Source organism: Vicugna pacos, chromosome 4 (assembly GCF_048564905.1).
Source record: "Vicugna pacos chromosome 4, VicPac4, whole genome shotgun sequence".
NCBI classification, from domain to species: Eukaryota; Metazoa; Chordata; class Mammalia; order Artiodactyla; family Camelidae; genus Vicugna; species Vicugna pacos.
The window spans coordinates 31,434,443-31,455,977 of record NC_132990.1 but is presented as its reverse complement, the minus strand read 5'-3'; the positions used below and the strand labels follow the sequence as shown (position 1 = coordinate 31,455,977).

The 21,535-nt window shown below is 35.1% G+C and overlaps 1 protein-coding gene across 2 annotated transcripts in view; it reads left to right on the top strand.

The window, feature by feature from the left end:
* UHRF2 (ubiquitin like with PHD and ring finger domains 2) overlaps positions 1 to 21,535 on the top strand; it is a 78,763-nt gene that overhangs the window by 29,427 nt on the left and 27,801 nt on the right. For both annotated transcript variants that reach the window (XM_072959472.1, XM_006208155.3), the window contains exon 4: positions 9,080 to 9,298. In XM_072959472.1, the coding sequence (XP_072815573.1) occupies positions 9,080 to 9,298 (219 nt within the window). The remainder of the gene's footprint in view (positions 1 to 9,079; positions 9,299 to 21,535) is intronic.

The following is a 21,535-nucleotide window of genomic DNA, read 5'->3' as shown; positions in this document are numbered from 1 at the left end:
CTTAATTCTGCAGGCTTTACTGAGTGAGTGTTTTGTCAATTGAAAACAAAATTGGTTTTTGCTAAGATGTCACATAGTTTAGGATAATCAAAAGCATATACTCTGAAAGATAGCTCTAGAAGATAACTGAAGTATATCTGGAGCAATGAAAATGTCACTGGGAAAACAAGCTTAGAGGTATTTAAGGCTTATCTGAGTATATAGACTTTATAACACCAAAGTGTTTCTAAACTTTCAAAGATGCAAAGTAGCTAACTAGAATAATTTCTTATACCTATGTTAAAATAATACCTTGACTTAAGGTTCTGAGAACAGTAGGTCATATAGTATAAGAGAAAAAGAGGACCCTAGTCTCATCCTTCCGGAAGGTATGTGTTGGCTTGTGGTACTGTGTATGTAAAATTAGTCTTGATACATTGGCACCTCTCTACTTCAGGTCTCTGGGGATATGTTGAGCCCTGTTTTAGAAACTCTTCAAACTTCCAGCACTTCACAAAATGTTTCATACAGTCTCCTGCACAGTTTCTCAGTGCAAATGCTGACCAATTTGTAGTGGCTATCTTCAACCAGACCTAATGGGAGGCAGGGAATTCTGTGTTGGAGACTGCCTATACTTAAAGACTTTCTTGAGTACTAGTATAATTAAGAGTTGAGCTGACTACAAGTTTCTTCTTTTTAAGAACACTAAAAACATAATCTTTGAAAGCCTTTCTCTGAGCTCTGTATAGAGTTCTTGGTTCCCACTTGCCTATGTAGATTAAGGCTTCTCAGGAAGAAGAAGAGAGCAGAATCAAGGAGATTGTTTTGAAATACAGTGGTCATAATTTATTAAGAGCTTTAGTTATATATAAAAGCAGATTTTTCTATTTAATGAGCTGCATGTTTCCAAACATTTGTGGGCCTGGTATATCCCAAATACAATAAAATTTGAACATGGTGCCTGCTTCTCAATGAAAAGTTGCTGTTCCACAGTGTAAGAGTACTGTGATAGACACTCTTAAAAGCTAGGTGTGCATATATCAAAAGCTCTGAGAATACAAGGTAGAGAAGATACTTCTGTATTCTTGAAGGAGAACAGCTGGATACCAAAGATAAGTAAGTAGGAAATAAGGAGGGTAGGTTAGTATAGCTGGAGTGTAGGAGGTATATGGTGTGTAATTAGTAAGGAATGAAAATAAAGGTGAATTTCAAGATTTCCAGTTAAGTATGGCAGATAAAGATGCATGTTTGTCTCCACTCCTTCTTAAACCTTCCTAGAAGACAATAAAAGAATAAATGCATAGCCCCCAAGGACAAAAAATGATACAAGTAAGAGAGACGAGAAAGCAACAAAATTTTGAAAGGTAAGAAGCTAATGGATAAAAGATAACTAACTTACCAGGCCAGAAAAAGCTGAAACCACAGGATGAGAAGCCAACAACAAGCAAGTAAACTGGTATTGAAGAAACTTTGGAAGGCTGAGGATTTACCAGGTACTTTGGAAATAGACATGGAATAAAACTGAGAACAAGAGGTTTGGTTCATTAATATAAAAGAACATTTTAATTGCTTCCACCCTACTCAAGGTTTAAACCAAGAAAGAGAAAAAGTGATATTCAGGAAACAGAATTCAACATAGGAAGTAATGAAAGGAGATGTCAGCATGACAGCTGTGGAACAGATCTAGGCCTAAAGAGCAAGCTTCCCAGATTAGAGTAGGACAGAGGTCTCTAACAGATGTTTTAAAATCCAAAAGATTAGTAGAGTACCTGAAATGTCTGAATGTAGAAGAGCTTTAACTGTGGCAGAATGGAGATAATTAATGATAGGTACATAGAAAACTGAGCATGCAGCAACCAGAAAGAAAAGTTAAGCACTCAGTGGAAAACAAAGCTATGGAAGAGAGGACATGTAATTAAATCATACTCTATTATTTAGCTGTGAACACTTATTTACTCAACATGTGGAAAAAATACTGATTTTTACAAACAGCTGTTTTTATAATGTGCTTAACAGCAAGAAAGTTTGTCAATCCTTGCAAAAGTATGGGTCTAGAACCAGATGGTCAGAGTTTCTGCTGCCTCCTACTGTCCTAATAACTTCCGTGCCTCATCTGTAAAAAGATGAATAGTGCCTACCTCTATCTTAAGAGTTGTTAATATGTTAACACTTAGAGCAGTCCCAACAATTATAAGGAAGAGGAGGATGGAAGCAAATGAACTGTGCATGAGGGATGGGTAAAATAACAGTTTAAAGTAAAAAGCAATGTATAAACATGTTACTTAAAAGAAACAGCTGAGAGTTGAAAATGGTTATATCTGGGGAATAGGATATAACTTCATTGCTTGTCCTCATTGTAAGTCTTGAATGTTAACTTTTTCACTTTTGTACACTTGTGGGAAACTTCTAAAAGTGGCAAGAGCCCAATAACCTTTTGTTTGGATTTTAACTTGAACCACAAGGCATTTTATTTTTATTGTAGAAATCTTTGAATTTATGCAGAGGTTGAGAGAAAATATAATGAACTCATCACTTAGCTTCAACCATTATGAATTTTTAGACAACCTTGTTCGCCATGTGCCAGCATCCTCAAGCACCACTGGATTATTTTAAAGCAAGTCGCAACTTTACATCATTTCAACCAGAAATGGCTTTCACGAGCTATGGTGGGCACACTCCTCAGATCTCCAAGAAATAACTTGCTACAAGGAATGAATGCAGTTATCTAATAAATTTTAGCCACAGCATTTGGGAGATCTGTCACAGTGTTTGAGCCAAAGCCACGCTCTTTCCTGGCATTCTCCAGCCTGTGACAAAGTGTGGCAGGAGTTCTGGGGCCTAGCACTTGGGCCCATTTGGGGAGCTCATGGTCAGTCTTTGTCAATGTAATGGTGAAGTTCTGGGGCAAAGACTTTGTCAGAGTTGTACTACACTGTGATGCCTTCCCTACATAACTCTTCTTCCCTCTCCTTTCAAAGTGACAGACCAGCATCATCATCTAAGGGCTTTTGCTACCTAATCCTACCTACCCTTTCTCCCTATCTTTCATAGGTTCATCTTCATCTTGACATCTTCTCAGAAAATCCAACAGACAGAAGAGCTAAAAGGATTGTTTTTCTTCAGTTTTGTTTTAAATTTTATGTATTGTTGTTGGTGGGAGGTAATTAGGTTTTTTTTTTTCTTTAACGAAAGTACTGGGGATTGAACCCAGCATCTCATGCATGCTAGGCATGCGCTCTACCACTGAGCTATGCCCTCCCCCCTGAAAGGATTGTTTTTAAAATGTGCAGAAAAGAGCTAACGTATCAGACCTGATATTTATTAGTCTCTGAAAGGTCTGTGTTTAGTTGACCGTTAGGTGTTTGGAAACTTAGTTTTCAGGAGGATTCTCATTATTCCCCAATTGAAAAAAAAAAAAAAAGGTTCACTGTGCCTAAACCGTGTAAACAGTATGTTTATGCTGAACTCCTGCCTCTGGGAGTCTGGAATTTTGGTATGTGCTAGACATTGAGTGACCAATCCCTAATAAAAATCTTGAGCATTCTTTACATCGCTGATAGATAATATTTCACACATGTTGTCAATTTGTTGCTGGAGGAATTAAGTACATCTTGTATGACTCCACTGGGAGAAGACTCCTTGAACTTGCACCTGGTTTCCCTCTGAATGTCACCTCGTTGGCCTTTTTCCTTTGCTGGTTTTGCTTTGTGTCTTTTCACTGTAGTGAATCATAGCCATGGGAGCAACTATATATTTTCCTGTGAGTTCCCCTAGCAAGTCACTGAATCTGAGGTGGTTTTGAGGACCCTAACACATTAAAAAAAAAAACAACAACAAATGACACATGAAATTCATAATGATTTCCGAAAATCGAATAACCAGTAAATATCGATGTCTTTAATTGTCTTTGTAAAAAACTTACTTGGGGTGTTCAGATAAGGATCAAAATCAAGGTCTACTCATTGCATGTAGTTGATAGGTTAAGACTGAACCCACAAATTCCCCTTACTTTTTTCTTGGTATTTATTTGTACAAGACAAGAGCAAGTTGATTCAGTTTTCCCACAGTCTGAATGTTACTGATGACATCTCTGTAGGGGAATTTAGCATATTCCTCTGTTAGTGCTCATTTCCTGAAAGTTTATACAGTTGTCCCTCAGTATCCATGGGGGATTGGTTCCAGGACCCCCACACATACCAAAATCCACAGATGCTCAAGTCCCTTGAATAAGATGGCGTGTTTGCATAAAACCTATGTACCTTCTCTCATATGATTAAAATTATCTCTAGAATACTTATAATATCTAATACAATGTAAATTCTTTGTAAATAGTTATAAATGCAATGTAACTGCTGTATAAATAGTTGCTGGAGCCTGGCAAATTCAAGTTTTTCTTTTTGGAACTTTCTAGAATTTTTTTCCCAAATATTTTCAATCAGTAGTTGGTTGAATCTACTGATGCAGAACCATGGAGTAAGGAGAGCTCATTGTACTTAGAGGCCTGATTGGATTTAAATTCTGTTATTTGATAAGACTAGTTGAGAGATTGTATTTTTTTACCTATTGCATATCATTGGGAGACATGTAATACCTTTGTGTTTCTGTGGTAACGTTTGGGTGCTGTCAGCCTGATCCATCCATTGTGAAATTTGTTGCCAGCTTTTGATGGTTTTAGCAGCTGTAAAACTTTACCTAGATCCACTGTTGCATTAAATGCAGTAAAAATGGTGACAAATTCTTTCTTTCATTTATTAGCTATAATTCTTTCATAAAAAATTATCCTTAACAACCAGTTGTTCTGTATATGAAAGGTAGGGTAAACTATTGATTATTTAACTTTTTCAGTGTTCAGGATGAGTAAATTCACTAGCATCCTTCAAAGGTTGGCCAGGGAGATTTTTACAAAGTACCATTATGGAATAATGGATTTTAATACTTACTTTCATATACCTTAGTTCTTTTTGGTGCCCATATTGTCTCATCCCTGGCCTGGGGAGGCTCCTTCAAGTTGAACCTGACATAATGGTTTTTTGAGGGTTTCTTTGGGTTTGGGTACAGTAGGATGTCCCAGGCTCTTCTATTTGCTGCCAAGCCTGGATTCCACTGTTTCTTCAAGGGGCCCTAGTTCTTTCCTGTTAGAGCGTATAGTCGGCTGTTCGTTGACGTTTGTTTTGCTTGTGTTTCTATGTCTTCACATTGGACGCAGCTAGGAAATGTTTGTATTGATATTTCCAGTTAAACTTTGAGTTAAAGGATTATAATTTCATTTCTAACCTTGTATAATTTTTTCTCTAACCTTGAAAATTACAGTACCTAATAATGCCACCGTTGTTAGGCTTTATTCTACTTATATGGTAGTTTCAGGCTAACAGTGCTAATGCAAACAATACGATTAGTGAAAACTTGTTATGTGTTTTACTTCATGTCCTTAGTAAATAATTGTAGCTCCATTACAGATGTACAGTTAATATAGTGTATTTTCAAGTCACTTGTAATAGTTTTTCTCTGTAGTTAAGTGACTTTTTTCATTGTGCTTTTGGCTTTTAGGAATTTCTCATACTTTGTAAGTTTTGTTTTATAATCATGTGAATCATTATATGGTTCTATAGGTAAATCTCCAGAACAGTGTCCATCTTGGTTCCTTCTACCCTATTTTTTTTACCTTTTTGTTGTAACTATATTAGTTTTGGTTTATCATTCTGTCTCAAAATATAAGTGTGTATGTATAATTACATATACACTCACACATACATACACACCTCTATATGTACATATACAAATATATATTTCCACACACACTGGGTAGAAAGTAACACACTATGCTGTTTGCATCTTGGGTCTTTTTGTGTTAATGTATCTTTCCAGAACAGATACCATATTCCTTTTTATAGGAGCATAATATTCTGTTATATAATCGTAGCATATATATTAAGTAGTTTTCTATTACGGACATTAGATTGTTTCTAGCCCTGATGTTCCAGAGTGTGGCTATAAACAGCCTTGTGTATGTGTTTCTCCATGGGGTTTTGTTATGTTTGTGATGGATTCCTCGAAGTGGAATTCCTGGATCATATGGTAAATATATAGCCAGTTTTGCAGGGTATTGCTAAATTCCCTTCTACAAGGAGACAGTGCCACTTGGTATTCCCATTAGCAATGTATGAGAATGCCTGTTTCCCCACAACCTATGAACAGATTGTTATCAAACTTCACAATGTTTTAAGTAGATCTATGTTTTTAGAATCTTTGGCAAAAGTATGGTGGAATCTAAGGTGTAATCCTAATCATAAAGATAGGGAGATGTGTCGAGCCTTGACAGTAGTCTCAGAGAAATGCAGGCCTTCGCTAGGGGGGTACAGTTACACGAAGGTATTAACAGTATAGTACAAGGGGGATAACTCCTAGTTTCTGGGAATATGAAAAATTTCCTATAGAGAATATTGAGCATCAGCACATTATGGGATGGAAAAGTTTCTTGAATTTGAGTTGTTCCTGATACATCAGTTAGAGATGTAGTTGGATGTATGAATGTGAAAAGAAAAATTGGGGTTAGATTGGAGCTTTTGAGCCATCACTCTATGTGATGTTAAGATATGTGTAGATGAAGATGCCCAGGAAAAGAATAATAGTGATACTTGAGCCTAGGCATGTTCTTGACTTTAGTAAGAGTAGTTTTATGGGTCCCTTCCATGTTTGTCATTTTATATAGCAACTGACTTCTCTTTGAGTAGCATTAGAAAAAAGTATACTTCATTTTCATGGCTTACTTTTAGACACTTTGTGCATAAAAATTATCTGTCCATATACTCTACCATAAAATTCTGTTCTGAAACCATGTACATTTAGTTTCAGGACAAACATAGCTTAAATTTGTTTGTTTTGATGTGAGGAATGATTTATTTTGACTTATCTCCAATAAGCATGTTTTTATATATAATTTTAAAACTTGATTCAGGTTCTCTATTTTGAAGTATTTTCATTCTTGGTATCTAATTTTGACAAACTGAGGCAAATAGAGAACTTTTTGCCAGTGAAATATGCTTTTTTACTGTATTAAACATGCAGAAATACATGGTCATGTCATGATGTCAGAAATATAATTATCACATTACAGCTCAGAAAAAAATCTCATCTAAAAGAATAGTTTTTTTAATCCTTGAGATTAAATGGCCTTGAGAATGTTGGCCTTGAGAATGTTGAGTCAGGAAACATTCAGTTTTAGAGTTAGAAAAGCCCTAAATATCTAGTTACAAGTCTTCTCATTTTAGTTCTCAAAACAACCATATGAGGTACAGTTAGTTACCACTAGGTATATTTTACATGTATGAGAGAGAGAGTAATGGAGAAACTAAAATAGAGAAATTTACTTTCTCAGGGATACACAGCAAGAAGCTGAAACGGAATTTAAACCCAGGCAAGCTAAAAATAGAATATATTTTGAGTAAAGACACCAGGGTGATAAAGGATTCAAAAGCTTACACAAGTTGAAGGGTATTTATTTAAAATGTTTTTACTTAGAAGAGAGGGTAGCACGGACCTTTAGATTGTCAAGTATTAGTTCTTTCGTGGAGAGAGTGTACAGATTTCTTGATGGAACTTAAACATGGAAGGAGTTGCGAAGCTTATCTTTGATCCAGTATCAAGTATATTCTCTTTTCTATGTCAGACCTATGTGAAGGTCAGATGGCTCTTCCTAGGGTTGAAACTGCCCTCACATCACTTACTTTCTGAGCAGAGGTTGGATGGTTATCTAGGAGGCTTGTGGTAAAAATTGTGGCAGTGACAGGGTAAATGGATCAGATCCTCTGAGGTCCCTTGCTAATCCTGAGATTTTTTTCCCCCCAATTAACTAAAATTTGAAGAAACTTGATTAAATTAGTCAGTTAATAACCATTGATTCTAAATGAATTAGATACACTGTGAGAGTCCTAGGCCACCGTAGTACTTGTTTGATTTAGAAGATCCAAGGCTAGCTGCTAGAGCTGCTTCCAACTTCACACCCACACTTTGAGTAGGTCATTCAGTTGGTTAAGGGTTAACAGTCTGTTCTCTTAGTCTCTACCTTATTAATGCTGTCACACAGGGGTATGATATTTAATTCTTCTTGTGTGTCTTTAGCACAGTAGGTTATCAAACTTGAGTCCTTTAGAATTACTGAGATTTGTGAAAATAGATTGCTGGGCCTCATCCCTGGATTTTCTGACTCAGATCAGAAGTGGAACCTGAGTCTGCATTTGTACCATGTTCCCAGATAGAAACACTAGTTTGAGAACCACTGCTATAGTACTTCAGCCTACCCCAGTAGGTTTGAGCTTGCCAAAAGCAGGAACCAGACATTACTCATTTCCTTGTCCCTCTATTCCCAAGCAATACATGAAGGTGACAGATCTTAATTTTAGAGAAACCACTGTGGACTGTTATTTTGCTACCTTTGGCCTGTTGATACCAGATGTCAGGCCAAAAATTCAACAATCTTCTAAAGCTTTAGTATCAGGCCAGGTTTAGGTTTATTAAGCTTACCTTGAGAAATTCAGATAAAATGAAGACTTTGCTAGAATTCTTTCATGTGGTTCTACTTTGTGATACATATAAAATTCCAGGATTGTTTTGTGTTTCGTGTTTTTTTGTTTGTTGGCTTGTTTTATCATTACTAAGGAGCTAGCCACACGTAAGAACTAGAATCTTAATCTTTCTCTTCCTGGAAAAATGGAGGCCATTGAAAATGTACTAGGTTTATGTTCTTATTATGCATTAAAGCAGATGGCAGAACTTGATAAACTGGTTCCAAGTTTAGGAAGAGGTAAGCATCTAGTCTTTTATTAAGCTAATTTTTAAACTTGGGTTAAGAAAATGTGGAGCAAAAAGAACTTAGGTTTTTTATTTTGCCCCTACTCTCATTCTTCTCCCAAGGTAGCAAAGAATGTCTTACTAACACTTTAGCAAGAGTTATTTATTCTGGCATTCAAAATTAGGAATAAGTATCATTTAAGTGCCATTAAGAATATGATGATTAGGTTTTTATATATGTTACATATAATTTTAGTCTTCATTGGTGATAATCATAAGCAGTGTTCTATGATTATTCTTTTTCTCTCCTCAGATATCCAGAAAGTGGTACTGTAGAAATAAACGTCAAGGATCTTCGACCACGAGCTAGAACTACTTTGAAATGGAATGAGCTAAACGTCGGTGATGTGGTAATGGTTAATTACAATGTAGAAAGTCCTAGTAATAGAGGATTTTGGTTTGATGCAGAAATTACCACATTGAAGACAATCTCAAGGACCAAAAAAGAAATTCGTGTGACTGTTTTCTTAGGGTAAGATTCTCTTCACTGATGCCATTTAATTACTGAATTGATCAAGGAATGTAATTTTTAGGTATTAAGCACACATTCTTTAGTAAAAAAGATGGAATCTATGAAGGATAGAAATTTCCATACTAAAAGAGAACTTTTAAATAAATTCTTGAAAAATTTTTAATTAAGAATGACCCTTACATCTCCATTGCAACTTTAAGACTATGAAAGCACCTTGGAAATAACTGAATATTTAATTAGAGAAATCCTTGCCCACCACACAGGATTCTTACAGGTTAAACCAAATAATGTACAAAAGCATTTCAATAGCTATGGTTGTTATGAGGATCTGTGTTGATGCAACAGCAGTGAATGCTAATCTAACCAACTCTGCTGGACTTGTGAGACTAGCAGAAATTTTCCTTCATAGTAATTTTCCTTAAATTAAGAACTTAAGAAGCTTAGTGAAGAGAATGCATAATGTAAAATGTTACCCAAGATAACAAATAACTCAGATGTTTCCATTGTTAATTCTTTAAGAAATACTTCTAAGTGTTTCCCTTAAGTGTTACAGCAGTATGCATTGTTTCAAAGCTAACTTTTTATACTTGGGAAAATATTACTATCTTTCTATTTTCAGTTCTTCTGAATAAAGTTTATAGGATAAATAGTCCAAAAAAATTTTTTAAAAGCCTGTTAAAATGTTTCCAGTTCTTTAATACAATGTTTAAGTAAACAACCTTATATGTGCATTTTTGCTTCTATATGCATTTTCGTGCATTTCTTTTCTTCAGAATGAATTCTTAGAAGTACATTTGTTGTGTTGAGCTTTGGGGATATTGGAATGACCCTGACTGTTTTCTTTTTCTTAAGGGAAGCAGCCAAACTAATACTTATGTCAAGTTCTGATTAACTGATTATATATATTACATATGTATAATGCATATATATATATATAATGAATATATCTATTGTAACATGGAGGTGACAAATCTAAGATGAGTTATGATTAATAATATAAACCAGGGGTTGGGAAACTATTAGCCTATTAGCTACCTGTTATGAAAATAAAGCCTTATTGGGACCCTGCAATGCCCATTCATTAATGTATTAGCTAATAAAACTGAAAAAGAAAAAAAAAGGAGAGTAAATACAAAAAGAATGATAATGATGCCTATTTTCCATCATTTTTATAAAAATGTATTGTTTCTTCTGTTTACATGTGCCCAATAGCATTGTTTTTTGTGCCCAATAGCATTGTTGATTCATTGCAACGGAGGCTTACAGAATCTTACATACTCTCTGATCCTTCATGGAAAAAGTTTGCTGATTCCTAAAAAAGAAAAAGAATGTTGTGAGTTTATAGTTTCAGAAATTCTACAAACACAAGTGTGATTTCTATTGCCAGGCTAAGGATGTAACTCAATTAACAGATTTCCAAGCCGCTTGAAATTCTGATAGGGATGCAAATCTTGAAGGAAAGGAGAAAGTGTCTATATAGCTTAGTTATATAGGGATTATTATAATGCACTTGAGTGTAGAAAGTACAAAAAAAGCCTGTGTATATATAATGGGAGGATATAACAGTACTCATAACATTGAGGTTAAAAGGCTTGCTATTTAAAAAATGTTTTCCTGAGTAATTCTGAGGTACAATTAGAGTGGAGCATTCTGGCTTTAGAGACGAGAACTGAGATTGTATGGAAATTATAGATAGGCAAATACTAGCTCACTAGGGAACAATTATATGGTAGCTATTCCAACAGTAAAACAGTGTCCATAAAGCATTATGTTCACTGTCATTTTTCACTAGACATATTAGAAATACAAGAGCCAGAAAGGAGCCAGTGTGGCTTGTGGATGAGATTTTTTATCATGGTTAGAAATACTTTCCCCTCACTGGAAACAGTGGATAAATAATCAGAGTAAAGATATAAATATGCTCTTCTGTTGATAGATAGTTTGGGGCTGTTACAAACAGTACTGCCATGATGTAATACCTGTGTCTTGGTGGTTATGTGCATTAGTTTCTGTAGGGCATGTCTTGTCTAGAAGTAGAATTGCTGGTTGTAGAACTTGCGCGTCTTCAACTTTAATAGGACCTAGTATTTAAGTGGTTGTACCAGATTGCACTTCCACGGTAGAATGAGAGTTCCCATTGCTCTGCATTCCTAACCATACTTAATTTTGTCAAATTTGAGTTTTTGCTAATCAGGTTGGTATATAAAATATATATAGCATTGTGGCTTTGATTTACATTTCTCTATTAATGGGATTGAGAATCTTAGATTTATGAGCAATTTGTGTATCTCTTGTAAGGATTCCTGTTCCAAACATTGGTATGTGTTGTTGTTGTTAACTAGATAGTCTGTCTCGCTGATTTTTAGGAGTTCTAGTTGTAGAGACTTGACCATTTCAGTTACATGTAGAGAAAATACCTACTCCAGTTCTGCGGCTTATCTTTTCTCACTGTGTTTGAACAGTATTGTTAATTTTAAGTGGTTGAGTTTATCAGAAATTTCCCCTAGTGCTTAGCCTTTCCATGTCTTCTGGAGTTGGCCAGGGTGAGGGATGGGTGAGGATGGTCAAAAGGTACAAGCTTCCAGTTGTAAGATAAATAAGGTCTAGTGATATAATGTACACCGTGACTATAATTAACAATACTGTATTGTGTATTTGAAAGTTGCTTAGAGAGTGGATCTTAAGTTCTCATCACAAGGAAAAAAACTGATGTGATGAATGTTGACTAAACTTGCTGTGATAATCATTTGTCAATATATCCATATATTAAATCATGTTGTACTCCTTAAACTTACACAGTGGAAAGTTATCTCAATAAAACATGAAATAGGGTCATGGGGCAGAAACTTTTCCCTACCCAGAGAGCATAAAGACATATTCTCCATTATTACCTTATAAAAGTTTAATGATTTTGCCTTTCTTTAGGTCTTTAATCCACTTGAAGTAGGTTTTTTGTACAGTGTGAGGTAAGGGTTTGACTTACCGTGATACATACAAATAATCATTTTCCCTAACACCATTTATTGAAAATCCCATTTTCCCTTCATTGATCTTCAATATCACTTCATTAGGTATCTTTATTCTTTTTAAGTGTTTTTATATTTGATGCAACCATCTGATTTCTGTATGATTGGTCTGTTTTGTGTGTCTTTACATTGGTTCCACATTTTCATAATGTGACAGAGTAGGTCTTTCAACTTCTTTCTTCAGTATCTTCTCTGTTCTCAGCTATGTGTGCTTTCATTTGAGTTTTCCAGTCATCTTGGTAATTTTCACATAAATTGATAGATACTGCATGAAATCTAATGCATGAATGTGATTTCTCTCGATTTATTTAGGTCTTTAATATGATTTTGTCATATTTTGATTTAGGTTGAACCATATGAAATGTTTTTGTCAGTTGAAAATATTTGAATGTTGGCAATTAAATGGTTCTGCTTGATATAATTTTCTCCAGACGTCTGATCTTATGTTTCTGTTATCCTTATTTAACCTTGGATATTACTTGTTACTATAAATGTTTTTTTATTTCATTTTTCTGTTACTCTTATACAAATAACCTTTGATCTTGGATCCATTAGGCTTACTCAAGTTACTAATTGTAATTTACATGTAGATCGTTTTAGGGTTTTTTATGATTGTAATCATCTGTGAATTGTGACATGTTTGTTTTGTCTTTTTCCTTTGATTCCATCCTTTTGTCTTTATTCACTTGTTTCCCATTAGTACATTGTTGGAAGGAGGTGGTGAGAGCAGGAAATCTTTTTCCTCTGATCGCCAAGAAAAAACTTTGAAATTTTTACTAATAGTTATGTTTGATAAGTTATTTTATAAGTATGCTTTCCTGGATTTGGTTTGACAATATTTTGTGTAGGATTTTGCATTTAGGTTAATGAATGAAATTTGTATGTTACTTTCTATCTAGCCATCCTTTACTATCACATGGTAGAGTTTTGTGTCCTCTTCTTCAATATTTGGTAGAACTTCTTAGCAATGTTCTTTGGGGCTCAGTATTCTTTGTGGGAAAGTTCTTTGATAAGTTTCTGTAATGATTATAGGACTATTAAGATTTTCTGTTTCTTCTTCAGATAGGATTCTTCTAGGAACCTATTTTATTTTTAGTTTATTGTCGTAAGTTTTTTTGGTGGCCTCATCTTCTAATGTATACGGATTTTATTATGATGTTCCCTTTTTTATTCCTGAATTTAGTGTGTGACTTAATTAATCTCAGCAAAGGTTAATCAGTTTTACTAGACTTTTATAAAGATCTAACAACCTTCAGCTTTGATCCTCTCTATTGTATTGAAGGTACAAAGGAAGAAGCAAATAGAGGACATGATTTTTTATCTGCCTTGGAAATTTGATAAGGGAACTTGGAGTTAAAGTTCATGCTTGTTTCTATTTTTAATTTGTGAGTACCAAAAAGTGAATATGCTTAAACTGTCTAATTCTAGTTATCAGCCTCTATATTTAAATTGTCATTTTGTTTCTATTTTAGCTTTGAAGAAAATTCAAAACAGAGTTCAGGATTTAAATCCATTTTTCAAAATACTTGTTCACTTACTATTGTAATGTATATTTGATACCACATGAAATTATACTAGCTTAAATAGTCTTAAGTAGAATTTGACTCCTATAGCAAAAAAAAAAAATTAAGCTTACTAAAGCTATGGATGTACTTTGTTCCCATTATCATTTTTCCAGGGTTTTATATACTGAATTTTACCCATTCTTGTTTATCATGAAATCTCTACTTAATCTTATTATTGAATGTACCATTCTTACAGAATACACACTTGATGTCTTTATCAAGTTATAAATCAAACTCGCTATGTTCCAACCATGTTGCCCTCCTTGCATTGCTTAATCATATAAACAGTTCCTGTTTCTTCTGACTGGTCTGCTCCACGCAGATACTCATTGGTCTTACTCTGTCTTATTTGTTTGGACATCACTTTGGAAGAGGACTTTCTTGATCATACTATGTAAGATCATATATACACACACCAGGCATAGGTTACATGAATTCTCCCTTTAACTTATTTTTCTCTGTGATACTGATTATCACCTGACATTTATTTGTCTCTCTTGCCCTTCTTGTATTAATTTCCTGCTATTGCTCTAACAAATGACTACAAATTTAGTAGCTTAAATAATACAACTTATTATTTTACAATTCTGTAGGTCAAAAGTCTTATATGGGTTTCACTGGGCTAACATCCGAGTGTTAACAGGGATGTGTTCCTTTTTGGAGACTAAAGGAGAATTCATTTCCTTGCTTTTTTCAGATTTGAGAGACCTTCCAATTCCTTGGCCCATGGCCTACTTCCTCTATTTTTAAAGCCAATAAAGTTGCATCTTTGTTCATTTGTCGTCACATCTCCCTCAGGTTCTTTTTTCTTTCTTTTCTGCTTTGTAAGGTCCCATGTGATAATATTTGGCCTATCTGGATAATCCTATTTCAGGGGCATTAACTTATAATAACTGCACAGTCCCTTTTGCCGTGTAAGGTAATATATTCACAGGTTCCTAGGCTTTGGTCATGGACATCTTTAGGGCCTACTGTTCTGCCAGTCATACCACTGCAGTGTTAATGCTTCGATTTTTTTTTTGGTTGCTGCTGTGTGTCAGGCCTAGTTCTAAGCATAACTTAAAATGTATTTTCAGTAAATAGAATATTTCATAGAATCTGAAATTAACAGTTTTCCATATTTTAACATCTCTGAAATTAGAATGTATCTTAAAATTGCTATTGGACTTAATGAAGTTGGGTTCTTTCAGAGATCTGAGTTTATTTCTGCTAATCACCTTGTAGTACCATCTAACTTAAGTTTCTGCCTGAGCTTTTTTAGACCACACTGGTAGCGTGAACTCATATCTGCAAACCTGCATGAGTCATATCTTGTGGCTCAGCTCTCAGGAGATAGTTTTTCCTCCTTATACCCAGGGGTAATATTGAAACAGGCGTGTTTATTTTCTGTATCAGCAAGGTGGTTTGTCCATTTACCTTTAAAGTGAGAGAAGCTGTTTATCATCCTAGCTTTATTTGAGGATCCTTCTTAAACACTTCATCTCATGCTTTTTTCTTTCTTGGGATTTTATAAAATAACGTCTTATAGTTGTTAGCTTCCATTTGGTGCCCCAGCCTTACTTGAAGGTTCTTAGACTGACCCATTGCAGGCCAGTTTCATTTTTGGTAGTGCATAAAATAATGCATTTTACAATTGTCTGTTTGTTAGATTTCAGTGAAATAGGATATTTCCTGAAGGGATGAATTGACAGTTTATTTACATGTTTTGGTTGTGATCTGTGGCTTCATCAGTTTTGTACAGGTGAAATGGGTATAGTAGGCCTTCAACTAAAATGATAAATGAGTGAAAAGTGATTTTTAATTTTAAGCTATCTTTTTGTGACATTCACTGAAACACTTAAAGGTGTAGGAGTTTTCTGTTTTTAGGTCAGATAGAATAACTGGCAGTAGATCAACATTCCTATTATCTAAAACGACTAGACCAGCCAGAGCAAGTATCGTTGTCATCTGAAGGCAGAAGAGGGGCGCAGTTCTAACAGAATTGGAAGGCAGTTAGCTTTTGTAGTTGTTTTTTGCCCTGGAGATTCTGCTAATTATGGATTCAGTGCAAACCTAGTTGAGCAGCTGGGGGCAGTATGGGGTCAGGAAACCAGAGCTATTGGCAGATGTTTGGGATACCTTAAACATATGACTTGTTTTCTCTCAGGGCTTTTGCCAAATACTGGGTTCTCCTGGGTAGGAGGCTAAAAACGTAAGTAATAAGCAGAGAGGAGTTTTTAGCATTCTTAAAAGGCAGTAAATTTGGGGATCACTGATGGAGTGGTCCCACAGAAAACACAACAAACCCTGAGCTGAAAACTGTAGATGGCTAAAGCAGACAGGTCGCTTACCAAAGCTGTAAACCAGCCTTGCCTCAGCATAGTTGCTGATTAAAATGTTAAACCACCACAGAAGGAAGATTGGACCTTCTTAGTGGTAAGATAATGTCTGAATCCTATGTTTTATATATACTGTTCACTGTGGAACCAAAAATACTATGCTACCAAAAGACAAGGCCACATAGCCAAAAACCAGGAGAAGATAAACCAACAATAGAAACAGAGTCATAGGTGATCTTCATTTTGGTAAAGTTAGCAGATGGGGACTTTACAGTAATTGTGATTAATATACTCCAGAAAATAGTTCAAAACATAGAGAATTTCAACTGAGAATTACTATACTCTATAATCATATGGAGAGTCAAGAAGTGAAAAATAGTGTCCAAAACTAAGACCTGCTTAGATTGGTTTAATAGCAGATAAGACACAGCAGAAGATGGGATTAGTGAACTCAAAGACAAATCAATGAAAAATATCCAAAGTAAAACTTGAAAAAATAATGGAAAATACTATAGAAAAGACTGTTAGACAAGTGAGACTTGGTGAAAAGGTATGTATTACATCTATTTGTAGTTCCCTAAAAGAGAGTGAGGTGAAAAAGAGAAGTTGAAAATGTAATAGCTCGAATTTTTGGAAACTGGTAAATGATATCAGTTGAAGATTGAAGATCTTAGTTGAAGATAGAAAAATTTGTGCAGCTCCTAAATAGGATAAATATAAAGAAAATACAGTGGCATACCACAGTAAGGCTGCTGAAAACTAAAGATACAAGCAAAGGGAAGACAGCTGAGTTTTAACCAGAAAAAAATGTAAGCTAGAAAACAGTGGAATGACATCTGGAAACACTGACTTTAAAAATTCTCAACCTAGAAATACACTTCTAATGAAAATATCCTACAAAAGTGAAACCAAAATAAAGACCTTATCAAACCAAACCTAAGAAAAATCAATACCAACAGACCTGCACTAAAAGAAATACTAAAGGGTGTTCTTTCAGTAGAATGAAGATGACCTCAGAAATAAGGAAATACAGAAAGTAATTAAGAACAGAATTAACTATACAAGTACAAGTAGACTGTTGAAAAAATAAATTTAAAATATGTGTAGAATAAAGTGCATAACCTTGCAAAGGATTGGGTTAGTAAATGCAGCTGTAAGATTCTGACAGCCAGGAAAGTAATGAAAGCAGAAATTAATCAGATTGATTTGTCAGGTTTGAATGGTGCATTCTATAAGAACCACTAAAAAGGAATAAAAAATTAGGAAATTGAATGAAAATAGAATAATTATTAGAATAATACAGAAGAGGGCAATCAGAAGGATAAGAAAAAGGTGGATAAAATAAAAGATGTAATAAATGATAAACAAGTACATCATCCATCATATTATATAAACAGTATTACAATTAAAGACAAAGATCAACAGACTAGATTAAAATAAAAACAAAACTGATACACAGCTTATGAGAAAGACTCCTTAAATATGAAGCCACAGAAGTTGAAAATATATGGATGGATGGGGATTCTAGGAAGATGACAACATAGTGTTTTAATCTCCCTAGATGTCCTTGTAGTAACATACAGAACGAAAAAATCTAATCCAAAAATTCAGAGCAACATCAACAGCTGTTTAGGGTGATGTGGTATCCCCCACAAACACCAACATAGCTGTAGGATAAACAACTGAAAGCTACAAGACCTGTGTGGTATCTGTAACTGTACAAGAGGAGAGACGGAGTAACTACAGGATGTATGATGGACCTAAGAACTCCAAAATAATAAGTCACCTAGCAAGCTGTATCAGCTGAGAGTAGCAATTATGGTGACCATCTTTTAAGATGACTCACAGTAATTCCTGCTTCCTGGTCCTCACACCTTGCAAAGTTCTCTCCCACGTTTTACTAAGGTTGCTCTTTGTGACCAATAGTATGTGGCAGAAGTGATAATATACCACTTCTGAGATTGGGTTTTGAAAGCACTGAAGCTTCCATTTTGGGGGTCTCACAGATCACTTCCTCTGGGTGTGGGAAGTGGTCCTTCCCCAACTTGAGGTTTTAGATGAGACTATAGGTCTGATCAACAGGTTCACTGAACCCTGAAGAAAGATCTTGAGCCAGAAATACTCAGCTAAGCTGCTCCAAAATTGCTAATCCAAGGAAACAGGTAATGTTTGTTTTAAGCTGCTGGTTTGGGGGTAACTTGTTATGTAACAGTAGGTAAGTAATATAGCAGTTAAAGCCACAAAGGGATGTGCATCACAGTTTGGATGAGTGCAAGCAGTTTGCAAGATAAAGTCTGAAGGAATTAGAACCCTGTGAACTCTCAAATTTAGTCAGCTAAAGTTCCATTCTAGGACAAAGCCCCACACTGAGAATAAACTACTGGAAATGCAACCCAAATTAAGTAGGACAGGGACAATAAAGACAAAGGGGAAAAGGGTACAGTTAATAGGGGAGAGAAATACAGTCAGGAGTCTTCAGAAAGTTAAGTTCCATAGTATCTTTTTAAAAAAATTAATTTTGAGGCATAACTTACTTAAAGCAATATGTACCATATATTTTAAATGAATATTGACAAGTGTAAATACCTATGTGACCACTGTAATCAAGATAAAGAGCATTTTCATTACTCCTCAGAAGTCCCTATGAGCTCCGTTAGAGTTACAGTCACTACTAGTGCCGTCAGCCTTGGCCCCAGACAACTACTGAGCACCTGTCGGATTAGATATTAGCAGCCATAGTTTTGAATGCTTCTCCAAAAAAGCAACAACAAAAACAGTGAGCTCTGGAGCTCTGTGACTGTGAACTAGCAAACCTAGGTGAAATTAAAGAAAATTAATTTTATAAAAGCAAGCAAAAGAAAAGCATTGATGTCAAACCCTTACAAAATTGGAAGAAAGAGAAAAAATAAGGAACCAGGGTAACACTCTTACAAGGAAGCAACCCAGAAAGACGTGCATAGTCAAGAAAAGGTAAGCCACGAATGTTAAGTCCAGCCAAACTGGCATTCATTATAAAGGCTAGAGACAAACTGCCATTAACTTGTAAGAATTAGGGAAGGTATTGTTCTCATGAACCCTTCCTGGGGAATCTTTTAGAGAACTAGCTTCAGGCCATCAAGATGACTAAAGACAACTTGACATAAAGCATGGTGATAAACATTAAAAGTATTTCTGCATTTAGAGCTAAGACTAAAGGAGATATATAAATGACAAAGTATAGTGTGTAATGGTTTTACGATTTGACACTGTAGATACAACTGTAAGGCATGACAAGTATACAGAAATTTTAAAGTATTTTCAGTAATCATAATGACAGCTAGAGAAAATGTCTTATGTGTAATGTGGGTTAAAGCAAAGAAGTATTTGTAGCATTCTAATTTAGGCATCCCTGGTGTCTTTCAGAACTAAGATTTTCTGATTGGCAAGTAAAAGGAGAAACGGTTATGTAACTGCTTTGTAAAATAATCATCATCATCATCATCTTACCCCCGTTAGTCCTGAATTTGACCAAAATGCATTAACTCATGAGGTATCTTGTATATCTATTAATGTGTATTTCTAAATTTTGTAGCTGTGTCTGCTGAAAAAGAGCCTGGAAACAGTGATCATTCCAGACGCAGTAAGCTTTCCTACTGCCTAAATTGTGGTCTTGAAATAACTTTCCACCTAAAAGAAACCAGGCTTCCTTGGACATAGGGCTCCAGGCTGGGGACAAAAAATGTCCAAGATAAACTAAGAACAGCTTGTGCTGCAGATAACAGGGAAGCCCACAATGAGTGCAAAATTGTCAGAAAAAGTTGGGGAATCAACTGGAAGATCCCACTGGCCAAGGATGAAACAATTTGAGCATCAATAAAGAAAATAACTAGAGTGGATTGGAACACCTCAAATATGTGAACCCCTAGTGGTATAGGAACTCATTGGTCACCTATATGGGATGTTAGAGAACTACTTCTTTTAAAACTGCTAAAGAAAGCATTTAATCTACATTTGTTATATGAGCTATACCACTGAGTCACCAAATAATTGATGAGTTCAGTTTTCTCTTTATGGAATTATTCCAGCAAATAAGTGAAAAGGGAACTGTAAAACTAGAATATCAACATTTTCCAATCCCAGGTAAATTAATCTAAGCATTGAACATCTATGGCTGTTGTCATCATAGGAAAAGAAAACTGAATAACTAGGTGCTTAGTGATGAAAATATACCTATAGGTGGTTTTATCCAAGAAATGAATGAGTTTGATTAAGCATTTAGAGCAAGGATCAGCAATTTTTTTCTGTAAGGGGCCAGGTAGTTAAGTAGTTTAACCTTTGACCACCAGATGGTCTCTGTCACAACTCAACTCTGCTTTTGTAGCACTAAACCAGCCATGGAGAACACATAAACGAATAGGCATAGCTTATGTTCCAGTAAAACTTTACTTAAAAAAACAGACAGCAAACCAAGGCTTTTTGACCTTTACTCCAACTTCTGATTTACTGGAAATACAAATGACAAAAAAAGTATTTAAAGTGCCTTGGGAAATGCAAACATCGACATCAAGACCATGGGAAACTGTATAGGACAACTGATGGTGATTCTTCAACAAATCATAAGGAAAAAGATTGTGTGGGAATTTAGTTTTTGAAACATGGAATTGTATCATGTGCTTAAGGAGGCAATCAGATGACAAGATTGAAGAAAATTAAGGTAAACATAACTTTTGGTTGGGAGTGAAGAGGTTGAGATTGGGAGGGAGCACATTAAGTGCTGAGGTAGTTGACAGTCCTATCTCCAGTCATGGCTGGTGATGACGAGGATGTGTACTTTACAGTTGGTTAAACTATATACTTACCTGTGCAGTTTTCTGCATTTGTATGTATCTGACTTTAAGTTTGAAGGTAAAAGGATTGAAAAAGTCACCAAGCAAATGCTAACCAAAAAAACCAAATGTACACTTTTGCATTACTAGAAATAGAGACATTTCATAAGATGCTTAGATCTTACGATACAGAGACATTTTATAAGGATCCTTAATCTGTATGTACCCAATAACATATCTTCAAAAATATAAAGCCAAGTTGACAGATTAAAAGGAAAAATACACAAATCCAGAGTTATAGCAGGAAACTTAGAAGTATATGCAAACAGCTTTAAATGTGTCTGAAAAATATGGCTTAGTATTTGAAAGACTTTTCCTTGTAATGAGAGGTTATCTATATACCCAGAAATTTATCACATTTATTGGAAATAATGTTTAAGTCTTTTGTTTTAATTGGGAGTATTTTTTTACCTAGTCTTGAAATTAAATTTATACAGTAGCTATCTTATCACCAGATAGTCTA